The following is a 16,546-nucleotide window of genomic DNA, read 5'->3' as shown; positions in this document are numbered from 1 at the left end:
ACATGCTACAGTTCAAACTATTATGATCTACCGCCACCTACTGTCTCCACACAGCGAAAAATATTACATCATTTTCGCGACAAAATCCAATATCCCAAAATATTAAAATATCTTAATGGCAATGTCTGATTATGCAACGAACCTCTGGTACTTTATGTACAGCAAGTCCTGAATTGTATGACGTTTATACTTGTGTGTTGTCAGTCCATGTGCTGCCTGGCTGCCTTGTCTATAATAAAGGAAGTCTGATTTTTTAAATTTAACTAGGCAAGTCAGTTAGGAACAACTTCTTATTTACAATGAAGGCATACCCAAGCCAAACCTGCCCTATGTGACTCCCAATCACGACCAAATGTGATGCAGCCTGGACATCTCTTACACAGTTGTAAATGAGAACTTGTTCTCAACTGGCCTACCTGGTTAAATAAAGGTGAAATAAAATAATAATAATAACAAATTACACTGAGATGCAGTGTCTTAGACCACTGCGCCACTCAGGAGCCCAAAATTCCCTTATGTTAGCTGTGAATTGATTTAACTACGTCTGTTTTTGAAGATAAGTGTTTTTTATATGTGAAAATGAATTGCCTTTTAAAATGTGTGTCTGCTGTATGAACACAAAGACAATCCTTCTGATCACTGTTTCCAAAAAAAACCTGTGCCTGGTCAGCACTATTGGTATAGGGTAGCTGCACCTCCAGTCATCCTCAATGACACATAACCACAGATAGAACAATGGGCTGTTGCAGACCAACCTGCTATTGTAGAAGCAGCTATAGACCACCAAGTGTTAACAGTCAGTATCTGGATAACATGTGAAAGGCTTGATAATGTATGTGATATCAACAGAGAGGTATATTTGGGTGATTTCAATATTGACTGGCTTTCATCAAGCTGCCCACTCAAGAAAAACTTAAAACTGCAACTAGTGCCTGCAACCTGGTTCAGGTTATCAGTCAACCTACCAGGGTAGTTACAAACAGCACAGGAATAAAATCATCAACATGTATTGATCACATCTTTACTAATGCTGCAGGAATTTGCTTTAAAGCAGTATCCAAATCCATTGGCTGTAGTGATCAGAATATACAGTAGTAACCATATCTAAGAAGTTCCAAAGTCCCAAAGTTCCAAAGGCTGGGCCTAATATAGTGTATAAGAGGTCATACAATACGTTTTGTAGTGATTCCTATGTTGTGGATGTAAAGAATATTTGTTGGTCTGTGGTGTGTAATGAGGAGCAACCAGACACTGAACTTGACACATTTATGAAATTGCTTATTCCATTTTCTAATAAGCATGCACCCATTAAGAAAATGACAGTAAAAACGATGAAATCCCCGTGGATTGATGAGGAATTGAAAAGTTGTATGTGTGAGAGGGATGAGGCAAAAGGAATGGCAAATAAGTCTGGCTGCACAACCGATTGGCAAACGTACTGCAAATTGAGAAATCGTGTGACTAAACTGAATAAAAATAATAAGAAACTATACTATGAAACAAAGATAAATGACATAAAGAATGATAGTAAAAACCTTTGGAGCACCTTAAATTAAATGTGGGGCAAAGAGGCAAACCAAGCACCATTGAATCAGATGGCTCATTCATCACAAAACCCACTGATATTGCCAATAACTTGTTTTTTTACTTTTACCCCTTTTTCGTGATATCCAATTGGTAGTCTTGTCTCATTGCTGCAATCCTGCCAAGCCAAACTGCTCGCTTAACCGGAAACAAGCCGCACAAATGTGTCGGAGGAAACTGGCACCACTGGCAACCAGAGTCAGCCTGTAGGCACCCAGCCCACCACAAGGAGTCGCTAGAGCGCAATGGGACAAAGACATCCCCACCGGCCAAACCCTCTCCTAACCCGGACGACGCAGCCCGGTCACGGCCGGCTCTGACACAGCCCTTGGATCGAACCCGGGTCTGTAGTGACACCTCAAGCACTGCAATGCAGTGCCTTAGACCGCTGCTCCACTCTGGAGGCCATGATATTGTTAATTACTTTAAAGATTTTTTCATTGGCAAGATTAGAAAACTTAGGCATGACATGCCAGCAACAAACGCTGACACTACACATCCAAGTATAACTGATCAAATGATGAAAGACAAGCATTGACATTTTGAATTCCGTAAAGTAAGTATGGAATAAGTGAAATTATTGTTTGCTATCAACGATGACAAGCCACCGGGGTCTGACAACTTGGATGTAAAATTACTGAGGACAATAGCGGACGATATTGCCACGCTTATGTGCCCTCAGACCTGGAGGGAAGCAAAAGTAATTCCACAACCCAATAATAGTAAAGCCCCCTTTGCTGGCTCAAATAGCCAACCAATCAGCCTGTTACCAACCCTTAGTAAACTTTTGGAAAAAATTGTGTTTGACCAGATGCAATGTTATTTTCCTCTAAACAAATTGACAGCAGACATTCAGCACGCTTAAAGGAAGGACATTCAACAAGCACGGCACTTACACAAATGACTGATGATTGGCTGAGAGAAATTGATGATAAAAAGATTGTGGGAGCTGTTTTGTTAGACTTCAGTGCGGCTTTTGACATTATTGATCATAGTCTGCTGATGGAAAAACGTGTGTGTTATGGCTTTACACCCCCTGCTAAGTTGTGGATAAAGAGTTACCTGTCTAACAGAACACAGAGGGTGTTCTTTAAAGGAAGCCTCTCCAACATAATCCAGGTAGAATCAGGAATTCCAGGGCAGCTGTCTAGGCCCCTTACTTTTTTCAATCTTTACTAATGACATGCCACTGGCCTTGAGTAAAGCCAGCGTGTTTATGTATGCGTATGACTCAACACTAGACACGTCAGCTAGTACAGTGAGTGAAATCGCTGCAACACTTAACAAAGAGCTGCAGTTAGTTTCAGAATGGGTGGCAAGGAATAAGTTAGTCCTAAATATTTCAAAAACTAAAAGCATTCACTAAACCTCAACTAAATCTTGTAAAAAATAATGTGGAAATTGAGCACGTTGAGGTGACTAAACTGGATTGTAACCCTGGATTGTAAACTGTCATGGTCAAAACATGTTGATAAAACAGTAGCTAAGATGAGGAGAAGTCTGTCCATAATAAAGTGCTACTGCTCTGCCTTTTTAACAACACTATCAGCAAGGCAGGTCCTACAGGCTCTAGTTTTGTCGCACCTCGACTACTGTTCAGTCGTGTGGTCAGGTGCCACAAGAGAAACCTCGGAAAATTACAATTGGTTCAGAACAACGCAGCACAGCTGGCCCTTAAATGTACACGGAGATCTAACGTTAATAATATGCATGTCAATCTTTCATGGCTCAAAGTGGAGGAGCGATTGATTTCATCACTACTTGTATTTGTAAGAAGTGTTGACATGCTGAATGCACCGAGGTGTTTGTTTAAACTACTAGCACAAAGCTCGGACACCCATGCATACCCCACAAGACATGCCACCAAGGATCTCTTCACAATCCCAAGTCAAGAACAGACTATGGGAGGCGCACAGTACTACATAGAGCCATGGCTACATGGAAATCTATTCCACATCAGGTAACTGATGCAAGCAATAGAATCAGATTTTAAAAAAGGATAAAAATACACCTTAACTGAACAGCGGGGACTGTGAAGAGACACACACACACACACAGGCACAGATACACATACACATACACATGATAAGACACACACTCTAAGCACAAGTACACATGGATGTTGTATTATCAATATGAAATTGTGTAGTAGTGGCCTGAGGGAACACACTAAATGTTTTGGGTAAAGTGTTATGGAATGTAATGTCATGTAATATTTTTAATTGGATATAACTGCCTTAATGTTGCTGGACCCCAGGAAGAGTAACTGCTGCCTTGTCAGCAGCTAAAGGAGCAGCTAAAGCTAGTTAGAACAATATTTGACATACAGTGCTTTCAGAAAGTAATTAGACACCTTGACTTTTTACACATTTCATTATGTTATAGCCTTATTCTAAAATGGATGAAATAAAAAAAATCCTCATCAATCTACCGCATAATGACAAAGCGAAAACAGGTTTTTAGAAATGTTTGCAAATTTATTAAAAAAAAAAGAAAAAAGAAATACACTATTGACATAAGTATTCAGACCCTTTGCTATGAGACACGAAATTGAGCTCAGGTGCATCTTGTTAACATTGATCATCCCTGTGGTTAATTGATTGGCAATTATTTGGAATGACACACACCTGTCTATATAAAGGTTCCACAGTTGACAGTGCATGTCAGAGCAAAAACCAAGTCATGAGGTCAAAGGAATTGTCCGTTGAGCTCCAAGACAGGATTGTGTCGAGGCACAGTTGGAATCACAAAAATTCCTCCTAGAGTGTTCCAGTCAAACATTCCCTGTAAACTGTGATCTCTGAAAGAGGGAGAATCTTGGAACCACCTAAATTCTTCCTAGAGCTGGCCGCCTGGCCACACTGAGCAATCGGGGGAGAAGGGTCTTGGTCAGGGAGGTGACCAAGAACCCGATGGTTACTCCGACAGAGCTCTAGAGTTCCTTTGTGGAGATGGGAGAACCTTCCAGAAGGACAACCATATCTGCAGCACTCCACCGATCAGGCCTTTATGGTAGAGTGGCAAGACGGAAGTCACTCCTCAGTAAAGGCACATGACAGCCCGCTTGGAGTAGCCAAAGACACCTAAAGACTCTCAAACCATGAGAAAAGATTATCTGGTTTGTTGAAAACCAGATCAACTCTTTGGCCTGAATGCCAAGCATTACGTCTGGAGGAAACCTGGCACCATCCCTATGGTGAAGCATGGTGTTGACAGCATCATGCTGTGGGGATGTTGTTCAGCACCAATGACTGGGAGACTAGTCAGGATCGAGGCAAATATGAACGGAGCAAAGTACAGAGGTCCTTAATGAAAACCTGCTCCAGAGCTCTCAGGACCTCAGACTGGGGAGAAAGTTCACCTTGCAGCAGGACAACAACCCTAAGCACACAGCCAAGACAATGCAGGAGTGGCTTTGGGACAAGTCTCTGAATGTCCTTGAGTGGCCCAGCCAGAGCCTGGACTTGAACCCGACCGAACATCTTTGAAGAGACCTGAAAATAGCTTTGCAGCAACGCTCCCCATCCAACCTGACAGCTTGAGAGGATCTAAAAACCTGTTTTTGCTTTGTCATTATGGGTATCATGTGTAGATTGATGACTGGAAAAACAATTTAATCCATTTTATAAAAAGGCTGTATCCTAACAAAATGTGGGAAAAGTCAAGGGGTCTGAATACTTTCTGAAGGCACTGTAACTACTGAAGATCTCCTCCCCTTGCAAGATGTATGTGCAGGCCCTTAGGGATCTCCCATGGCAACGTCTATGTCCCTTTCCACACCTCTCTGTCTGTGGGTAAATAACGAGCAATGTGCAGTAGAACAATCTGCATGTGTAAGGATCTAATTGACTGAGAGTAAATTATTGTAAGTGGCTAGCCTTTTTTCAAGTCAAAAGTCACACACAGGAATTACTGGTGACCTCCAGATCATTTCAGATTTTTCCTAAAGTCTACCTACAATATATCTATGTCACTCCCGTTTTTATAACAATAACCCATATGTAGCTTGTTGTCTCTAAGACACATTTGTTTTACAATCTATTGTGAAAGTGTCTCACCGAATCAATGAAGAAACACAGTGAAAAAGCACCAATATCCACTTTACTTTATATCAAATCCTGTTGCTAATGTACTCAGTTGGAGACAACTGTCATGTTGACTCTGCATGTGATATAAGCACAGGTTCTGTTTTCGTGCATTTACAGTACAATAGGTTATGTTGTGTGATTTGTCATGTCTGCCTATTATCCAGTGGTGGGAGTGAGACCTAAGATACTTGTTTGTGTGAACATAGCTGCTTTATTCCGTTCTGATCTATTCTATTCCCCTTGTAGATAATAATGATAATGGTGAGTTATATACAAGGAAAAGCTTTGCTTTCTGGGGACATATTTATTTAGCGTAGGTTATCAAGACAGTTGTAAATTGAATGCAATTTCAAGTGTTCTTTGCTTAGCTTTTTTTGTTGTTGACAATTTTAAACACAATACACCACACACATGGATACAGCACAAGGGCATTAAAAGCATTGAGGATGACAAAAAAGTGTACAACTTTTTTCCATTGTGGTTCGTTTGAAAATACATAAAAACTAAATATACACAAGATTATAAAATGAAAACAAAATTAATCTCAAATACACCTCATCAAAAGGGAATAAACCGTATAAGGAATAAAATAGATGACCAAATAATGTTAGCTGAAACAATTATACTTTATTTAAGCCAGTATTTTCCAACCAGGGGTACTTGGCCTATCCACAGGGGGTACTTGAAAAGACAAATGAAACCATAACCCTACTGGTAAAATACACGAGGGGTACTTCAGGGGCAGAGCAAAATTCAGTTGGTGGTACAATAACTGAAAAAGGTTGGGAACTACTGCTTTAAGCCTATGCAGTTTTAAAGCATTTTGCCCATAAACTATCTATTCAGGTTTATCTTAAAAATCCCTAGTGTAGGGATGGTTTTATGGTTTGGTGCACCATTCAATTCATCTCCACCAGTGTTAAGAAATAGCTTTTTTCCAGCTATGCTCCTATAGCGCAGCAATCTGATATTGGGAACACTGGCTCTGGTGTGATGGCTAGGAGAGTCTCTAATGAAATTAAAATAACCAGACAGGTAACTGGGGGCAAGTTCTATCATGTACAACAAGATTAAGACCAATGTGCGTCCTACGGCTGAGCTTGAGTAGGCCTATACTTCTCATTAGTTTATTTTGGGCCGTTTGAACTTTGTCCTTCAGACTTTTTAGATTTTCGTCATTCTGATTTTTTTGGGTTGGTACATGTGTAAGGATTTGTCATGTAGTGTTGTATACAATGATTTAGATATACATCATTGGTTGTATATGATGTTGGATATTTTTCAAGTGCATCCATAAATGCAAACTCATTCAATATACCAAAAAGTCGCTAACAATGGGCGAGTTCATTTTCCATTGCCCGGTGCCCGTGATGTCCGGAGTTTATACATTTTAGACATTCCATTGGTCCTTACGTGAAGTCTCCACCCACCCGACGCACCGAGACATGCAAAACGAACTTGCCCAGTGCAACTAGCATACTTTGCTTAGGAGAGGGGGATGATGGGGGTGCCTCCTACGCGTACTCCAATCGCTTCTCGAAGGAGCACTTCTAGTTACCCAAACGAAACATACACAAACATGGCGACAAGACAGACAGTAAAGATGCTGTCCCCTCTTAGATTTACAATATATTTGTTATTTTTCTTCGCTCCTGGTACATTTTCCTCCACCCTTCGTCTTCATCGAGACCAGCGGTTATTGCTACCGCAGGACAGGGGTTTTTCTACGGTGAACGCAAATGAAGAATGTATCCATGGAATAGGCGCCGATGCGAAACGACGAGCTGCACGTAATGCAAGGGAAGACAGAGCTTCGGGCATGTATCAGCATCGCATTCGGCGGAGTGCAGTCCAGCCACCCGTGCCAAAGGTGTATGGACAGGTAATGCATTACTTTTCCAGTGTATCTACAATTCTACTGAAAGCAGCTAGCTAGCTGGTCTCTCGTCACACTCGTAAGGCTATCTACAGTTAGCTACAGTAGCTAGTTAGGTTTAGCAGCTAACGTTAACTACCTAGCTAGTTTAGTAACGGAACTCAGAAACACAATGGCAGGGATCATCAACTATATTCAGCTGCGGGCCAATTTTTTTCTTGTGCGGATGGTCGGGGACCTGAACATAATTACAAATAATTTGGAAACTGCATTGACCGCAAGAATTGACCGCAAGAAGCCCAAACATTATATAATGTTTGACTAAAACATAATTTCAAACCTTGCTTACGTGTGTATACGATCACGTGTATCTCTATTATTCGTGTGAATATTTGAACAGATTTCTTAAATGAAAATCACTTGGAGTATTTTTTAAATTTTTTATTATATTTTTAATAGTGGCCAAATAAAACCACCCGTGGGCCAAATTCGGCCCGCTGGCCGCCAGTTGGGGAACCCTGCTGTATGGCTCTCATTTCACGCACGACCCTTGACGAGGAGAGGTGAAGAGCAAATAGCCAAAGCCAGGCTTTCGAAGTCAGTCTAGTTTATTGCCAAGTGCGTGATTATCAGTACCACCGTAGCTAGGTAGCGAGATAGCTACTCGACTTTTTAACACAGACTGTCCCCTTTCAGCATACGATGCCATGGCGGGCGCTTTTCTACCATAGAAAGCACTGGCATAACCTATTCAATGACGTCAGTCCATCTAGTAAACAAACCCTCCGTTGTACTGTCTACCAACAGACTGTTACACACACATGTATTGCACAAAGTCTTTGAATTCTCTTCTTGACCAAGCTAATGCAGTATTTATGTTTATTTGACCAGTTTTTCTGAAACCCCGTGATCACAGCATGTCACCACAATCACACAGTTGATGACAGTGAACAACAACACAATTCTAATTAGGCACGACTGCCACTAGTCTTCACCATGTGGACATGCATGCCATATTGGAGGGTGGAAATATTGCGAAGAGCCAATAGTGGCAGTCTTTGTATATTACATTTTTGTTATTGATTTCTGTAAGATGTTGGGGCTGTTGTGTATGATGAATCAAATCAAATTTTATTGGTCACACACACATGGTTAGCAGATGTGATTGTGAGTGTAGTGAAATGCTTATGCTTCTAGATCCGACAGTGCAGCAGTATCTAACAGGTCATATCAACAATTCCACCACAAAACCTAATACACACAGTCTAGTAAGGGAATGGGATAAGAATATATAAATATAAAAATATATGGATGAGCAGTGACAGAGCGGCTAAGATGCAATAGATAATAGTGTAGTATACAGTATATACAAATGAGATGAGTTATGCGAGATATGTAAACATTCTTAGTGACTAGTGTTCTATTTATTAAAGTGGCCAATGATATCAAGTCTGTAAGAGTCAGGTTGCATTGCTGAGTGTCTCCATAATGTGATTTGTTATTTATTAAGGTAGTCAGCTCTTCAGTATTCCTTAAAATGAAACTAAAAGTCACTGGTGGTTGCGCCGCATTCCACACAACCTCAAATTGGAACAAACAGGGTTGCTTATGTGATCAACTTTGGAAATAATTCCTCTGCTGGTCAGATGTCATGTTTTGTTCTGAACAGTCAGTGTCTCTTCTGTGACAGTAGAGGAAAGCCAATATCTTCAGGGATTAAATTGTTTTGTTCATTAGACAAGGCACTCATGGGATTCAGCCTAGATGTTTCTAAAGGTGCTGCAGCGACAATGCCCAAAATGTTTGCCAAAAATGCACAAAAAGGTACATACTTTATTTGTTTATAAATAAATACGGTAGGCTATTTGTAGAAACTGTATGGCTGCTATTTTGGCGTTTAAGTAAGCTTTCAGTCCCCCGTCCCTAGCCATATCAAATCAAAACAAATCCAATTTTATTGGTCACATACACATGGTTAGCAGATGTTAATGCAAGTGTAGCGAAATGCTAACCTATATAGATATATAATTCTCCCTTTAAATTTAATTGTTGTACAAATCTGTATCGGATGTTGTCAGTGTGTGTGAAATGTTGATACAATTAATCAGTTTGTTAGTTTAAGTAAGGAATGTGGAATGTTGGTTTAAAGTTCATTCCTAATAATGAGCTCAAAAAAATTAGGAAAGGAAGTAGAAAAAACAAACTCTGAGACAAAGAATGGCACCCAAGGGGATGGCTGCCATTTTACGGTCTCCTAACCAATTGTGCTATTTTGTGTTTTTTCGCATTGTTTGTAACTTATTTTGTACATAATGTTGATGCTACTGTCTCTTATGACCGAAAAGAGCTTCTGGATATCAGAACAGAGATTACTCACCTAATAACTGGATGAAGATTTTTTCATTAATGAGTCTGAAGCGAGGATATAATGCTGCTCCCAGATGAGGACCAAATCCCCATCATTCACATGAAGAAAATAAGGAAATAAAGGGGGCGGAGATCAGGGTGCCTTGTGAGAATTTGTCTGCGAGTGGGTAACCCACCTCTTCCATCCACTATAATGGCCAACGTGCAATTACTGGAGAATAAAGTGGATGAGCTCTGTTCGAGACTATCCTACCAACGAGACATTTAAAACTGTAATATCTTATGTTTCACCGAGTCGTGGCAGAACGACGACACAGATAATATACAGTTGGCTGGGTTTTCCGTGCATCGGCAGGACAGAACAGTTATGTTCTGTAAGAACAGTGGTGGGGGTGTGTGTCTTTTTGTCAATAACAGCTGGTGCGCAATGTCTAATATTAAGGTAGTCTCGAGGTATGGCTCGCCTGAGGTAGAGTACCTCTTGATAAGCTGTAGACTTTCTTCTTCTTGAACTGCACTGTTGGTTAAGGGTTTGTAAGTAAGCATTTCATGGTAAAGTCTACACTTGTTGTATTCGGTGCATGTGGCAAATAAAGTTTGATTTGATTAGACCACACTACCAAGAGAGTTTTTATCTATATTTTTCGTAGCCGTCTATATACCACCACAAACCGACGCTGGCACTAAGACCGCACTCAACAAGCTGAAAAAGGCCATAAACAAACAAGAAAATGCTCATCCAGAAGTGGTGCTCCTAGTGGCCGGGGACTTTAATGCAGGCAAATTTAAATCCGTTTTACCTAATTTCTACCAGCATGTCACATGCAACCAGAAAAAAAACTCTAGACCACCTTTACTTCACTCACAGAGACGTGTACAAAGCTCTCCCTCGTCCTCCATTTGGAAGATTTGACCATAATTCTATCCTCCTGATTCCTGCTTACAAGCAAAAACTAAAGCAGGAAGTACTAGTGACTCGCTCAATATGGAAGTGGTCAGATGACGCGGATGCTACGCAACAGGATTGTTTTGCTAGCACAGACTGGAATATGTTCCGGGAGTCATCCAATGGCATTGAGGAGTATACTACCTCAGTCAGCGTCTTCGTCAACAAGTACATTGACGACATCGTCCCCACAGTGACCGTGCGTACATATCCCAACCAGAAGCCATGGATTACAGGCAACATCCGCACCCAGCTAAAGGATAGAGCGGGACACTAATCCGGACTCTTCTAAGAAATCCCGCTATGCCTTCAGACGAACCATCAAACAGTCAAAGTGTCAATACAGGACTAAGATTGAATCCTACTACACCGGTTTTGATGCTCGTCGGATGTGTCAAGGCTTGCAAACTATTACGGACTACAAAGGGAAACCCAGCTGCAAGCTGCCCAGTGACGCAAGCCTACCAGATGGGCTAAATACCTTTTTTACGCTTGCTTTGAGGCAAGCAACACTGAGGCATGCATGAGAGCACCAGCTGTCCTGGATGACTGTGTTGTCACACTCGCCGTAGCCGATGTGAGCAAGACCTTTAAACTGGTCCACATTCACAAGGCCGCGGGGCCAGACGGATAACCAGGACCTGTACTCAGAGCATGCGTGGACCAACTGGCAAGTGTCTTCACTGACATTTTCAACCTCTCCCCTCCCTGTTTCAAGCAAGCCACCATAGTCCCTGTGCCCAAGAAAGCGAAGGTAACCTGCCTAAATGTCTACAGCCCCATAGCACTCACGTCGATAGCCATGAAGTGCTTTGAAAGGCTGGTGATGGCTCACATCAACATCATCATCCCGGAAACCCAAGACCCACTTTAATTCGCATACTGCCCCAACAGATCCACAGATGACACGATCTCAATCGCACTCCACACTGATTTTCCCACCTGGACAAAAGGAACACCTATTTGAGAATGCTATTCATTGACTACAACTCTGCGTTCAACACCATAGTAACCTCAAAGCTCATCACTAAGCTAAGGTCCCTGGGACTAAACACCTCCCTCTGCAGCTGGATCCTGGACTTCCTGACGGGCTGCCCCCAGGTGGTAAGGGTAGGCAACAACATCTACCACGCTGATCCTCAACACAGGGCCCTTCAGGGGTGCGTGCTTAGTCCCCTCCTGTACTCCCTGTTCACCCACGACTGTGTGGCCAAGCACGATTCCAACATCATCATTGAGTTTGCTGATGACACAATGGTGGTAGACCTGATCACCGACAATGATGAGACAGCCTATAGGGAGGAGGTCAGAGACCTGGCAGTGTGGTGCCAGGACAACAAGCTCTCCCTCAACATGAGCGCACAACAATGCCTTTTCCCCCTCAGGAGACTGAAGAGATTTGGCATGGGTCCCCAGATCCTCAAAAAGTTATACAGCTCCACCATCCAGAGCATCCTGACCGGTTGCATCACCACCTGGTACGGCAACCGCTCGGCATCAGCCCGTAAGGCGCTACAGAGGGTAGTGCGTACAGACAAGTACATCACTGGGGCCAAGCTTCCAGCCATCCAGGACCTATATACTAGGCGGTGTCAGAGGAAGGCCCAAAGAATTGTCAGACTCCAGTCACCCAAGTCATAGACTGTTTTCTCTGCTACCGCACGGCAAGCGGTACCGGAGCGCCAAGTCTAGGTCCAAAAGGCTTCTTAACAGCTTCTACCCTCAAGCCATAAGACTGCTGAACAATTAATCATATGGCAACCCGGACTATTTGCATTGATACCCCCCCTTTGTTTTTACACTGCTGCTACTTGCTGTTTTATTATCTATGCATAGTCACTTTACCCCTACCTACAAGTACAAATTACCTCGACTAACCTGTACCCCTCCACATTGACTCGGTACCGGTTAATCACTGTATATAGCCTCATTATAGTTACTTTATTGTTACTTAAAAAAACTACAAAAATTATACTTTAGTTAGTAAATATTTTCTTTACTTTATTTTCTTAACTGCATTGTTGGTTAAGGGCTTGTAAGTAAGCAGTTCACGTTAAGGTCTACACCTGTTGTATTCGGCACATGAAAAATACGATTTGATTTGACTTGCGGTGTAGGCAGTATCGAGGGGGCTGGATTGTGAAATTCAAGCGTGAAGTGTGACTGAAATCTGTCTTGAGCATCTGCCAGTTGAGATTCTCACTCAAAACAAACAAGAGAGCCAAGCCTCTAGTCTAGCGTCTCGGTTGTGTTCAGCAGAGACAGAACGTCTTGAAACAGAGTGAAACGCGGAAGTCATACCTGAACTTGTCCAATAGTGATTTTGTTTTGCTAGGGCGTGCCTTACTTAACACGCTCCTGAAGTTGCTCAATCTATCCAGTAAATGGTTTCCCACAGTTCACAAACATCTCCAGGGAAATAAGATGACATACTCTGAAGGTGTACTGCAAGCAGGATCTGGTTCCCTGCCACAGGACACATAGTAAACATATCAAACGGGGTTTGTGCATAAGAACACTATTCAAGTGCCATGGTGATGTCTGGCTTGGGGAATGCTTGGCTGTACTAATTTTCCTCATTAAATAGTGGTCATCATGTCACACATAAGGAGCCTTGATGAATACATTTGACTAGACTTGCCTGGTGCCTGGACTTGTTCTGATGCATTTCATCTAGCCTACTTCTATGAGCCTGTGTGAGCAAGGAGGATACATATGTTTGCAGTTATGTGTTGAGTTTCAAGAGATCAGGCCTAATGTAGTAGAACAATTATTGTTTGCTAACTGCAGCAAAGTGAGTGCCGGTGAAAAATAAGTGCTATGGTAAACGATCAGAATCCTGATCATCTTTGATCGTAATGAAGAAATGATGGTTGAATATCTGCAGTTGTATTTGACACCTTGTTGCTCATTCATTATTTCGGCCTATCGGTGTGTGTGTGTGTGTGACAGCGAGCGAGAGAACAAGCATTGGCAAGCTATACCAGCGTGGACCCCTTCATCCATTTCATTGGTTTCTTTTGTGTTTGTATATCATTTACTACAGTCTGACAGATCCGTTCAGGACAAAAAGCATAGACTAGTTTTTGACCCTTAACACTCACTTACAGTTAGGAGTTGGTGTGAATTCACTGCATTTTGCAGTAAAGAAGGTGAACAATACAGATGTGGAAAAGGTATGTCAAAAAGGGCATTTTCAATGCTCGCGTGTGTGTGTGTGTGTGTGTGTGTGTGTGTGTGTGTGTGTGTGTGTGTGTTCATCTGGCCTTGGCTAGTCTGTCAAGGCCAGATGAAGGATGTACAGTTGAAGTGGGAAGTTTACATACACCTTAGCCAAATACATTTAAACTCAGTTTTTCACAATTTCTGACATTTAATCATAGTAACAATTCCCTGTCTTAGGTCAGTTAGGATCACCACTTTCTTTTAAGAATGTGACATGTCAGAATAATAGTAGAGAGAATGATTTATTTCAGCTTTTATTTCTTTCATCACATTCCACGTGGGTCAAAAGCTTACATACACTCAATTAGTATTTGGTAGCATTGCCTTTTAAATTGTTTAACGTTTCAGGTAGCCTTCCACAAGCTTCCCACAATAAGTTGGGTGAATTTTGGCCCATTCCTCCTGACAGAGCTGGTGTAACTGAGTCAGGTTTGTAGACCTCCTTGCTCGCACACACTTTCAGTTCTGCCCACAAATGTTCTGTAGGATTGAGGTCAGGGCTTTGTGATGGCCACTCCAATAGCATGACTTTGTTGTCCTTAAGCCATTTTGCCACAACTTTGGAAGTATTTTTGGGGTCAATGTCCATTTGGAAGACCCATTTGCGACCAAGCTTGAACTTCCTGACTGATGTCTTCAGATGTTGCTTCAATATATCCACGTAATATTCCGTCCTCATGATGCCATCTATTTTGTGATGTGCACCAGTCTCTCCTGCAGCAAAGCACCCCTAAAACATGATGCTGTCACCACCGTGCTTCACGGGATGGTGTTCTTCATCTTGCAAGCGTCTCACTTTTCCCTCCAAACATAATGAGGGTCATTATGACCAAACAGTTCTATTTTTGTTTCATCAGACCAGAGGATATTTCTCCAAAAGGTATGGTCTTTGCTCCCATGTGCAGTTGCAAACTGTAGTCTGGCTTTTTTATGGTGGTTTTGGAGCAGTGGCTTCTTCCTTGCTGAGTGGCCTTTCAGATTATGTTGATATAGGACTCGGTTTACTGTGGATGTAGATACTTTTGTACCTGTTTTCTCCAGCATCTTCACAAGGTCCTTTTGCTGTTGTTCTGGGATTGATTTGCACTTTCCGCACCAAAGTGTGTTCATCTCTAAGAGACAACGCGTCTCCTTCCTGAGCGGTACGATGGCTGCGTGGTCTCATGGTGTTTATACTGGCGTACTATTGTTTGTACAGATGAACGTGGTACCTTCAGGTGTTTGGAAATTGCTCCCAAGGATGAACCAGACTTGTGGAGGTCTACAATTTTTATTCTGAGGTCTTGGCTGATTTTTTTTCTTTTTGATTTTTCCCATGATGTCAAGCAAAGAGGCAGTGAGTTTGAAGGTAGGCCTTGAAATACATCCACAGGTACACCTCCAATTGACTCAAATTATGTAAATTATCCTGTCAGAGGCTTCTAAAGCCATGACATCCTATTCTGGAATTTTCCAAGCGGTTTAAAGGCACAGTCAACTTAGTGTATGTAAACTTCTGACCCAGTGGAATTGTGATACAGTGAATTATAAGTGAAATAATCTGTCTGTAAACAATTGTTTGAAAAATTACTTGTCATGCACATTGTAGATGTCCTAACCGACTTGCAAAAACTATAGTTTGAAGAAATTTGTGGAGTGGTTGAAAAACGAGTTTTAATGCCTCCAAGCTAAGTGTATGTAAACTTCCGACTTCAACTGAACTATAAATCACCTGGAGCTGAATGAATGTTTGCGCTGAACCAACATAACCTCCCGAGGAACGAACACACCAGCAACAGTACCAGTCCAAAGTTTGGACACGCCTACTCATTCCAGGGTTTTTCTTTTGTTTTTACTGTTTTCTACATTGTAGAATAATAGTGAAGACATCACAACTATGAAATAACACATGGAATCATGTGGTAAACAAAAAAGTGTTAAACAAATCAAAATATATTTTTGATTCTTCAAAGTAGCCACCCTTTGCCTTTATGACAGCTTTTCATACTCTTGGCATTCTCTCAACCAGCTTAATGAGGAATACTTTTCCAACAATCTTGAAGAAGTTCCCACGTATGCTGAGCACTTGTTGGCTGCTTTTCGTTCACTCTGCGGTCCAACTCATCCCAAACCATCTTAATTGGGTTGAGGTCGGGTGATTGTGGAGGCCAGGTCATCTGATGCAGCACTCCATCAGTACTCTCCTTGGTCAAATAGCCCTTACACAACCTGGTGGTGGGTTTTGGGTCACTGGCCTGTTGAAAAACAAATGATAGTCCCACTAAGCGCAAACCAGATGGGATGGCGTATCGCTGCAGAATGCACACATCACATCTCCTCCATGCGTCACGGTGGGAACCACACATGCAGAGATAATCCGTTCACCTACTCTGCGTCTCACAAAGATACGGCGGTTGAAACCAAAAATCTCAATTGTGGACTCATCAGACCAAAGGACAGATTTCCACTGGTCTAATGTTC

General features: G+C 41.9%; 1 protein-coding gene across 2 annotated transcripts in view; it reads left to right on the top strand.

Moving 5' to 3' along the window:
* The first annotated feature begins 7,139 nt into the window (after positions 1-7,139).
* The window catches only part of sorl1 (sortilin-related receptor, L(DLR class) A repeats containing), a 79,191-nt gene continuing 69,784 nt past the window's right edge, over positions 7,140-16,546 (top strand). For both annotated transcript variants that reach the window (XM_029772848.1, XM_029772847.1), the window contains exon 1: positions 7,140-7,554. In XM_029772848.1, coding sequence (XP_029628708.1) covers positions 7,171-7,554 — 384 coding nt within the window. In that variant the 5' untranslated portion in view covers positions 7,140-7,170. The remainder of the gene's footprint in view (positions 7,555-16,546) is intronic.

This window comes from Salmo trutta, chromosome 13, assembly GCF_901001165.1.
Source record: "Salmo trutta chromosome 13, fSalTru1.1, whole genome shotgun sequence".
Taxonomy (NCBI): domain Eukaryota; kingdom Metazoa; phylum Chordata; class Actinopteri; order Salmoniformes; family Salmonidae; genus Salmo; species Salmo trutta.
Note: the sequence above shows the minus strand (reverse complement) of the source record. Positions and strands in the feature narration are given on the sequence as shown.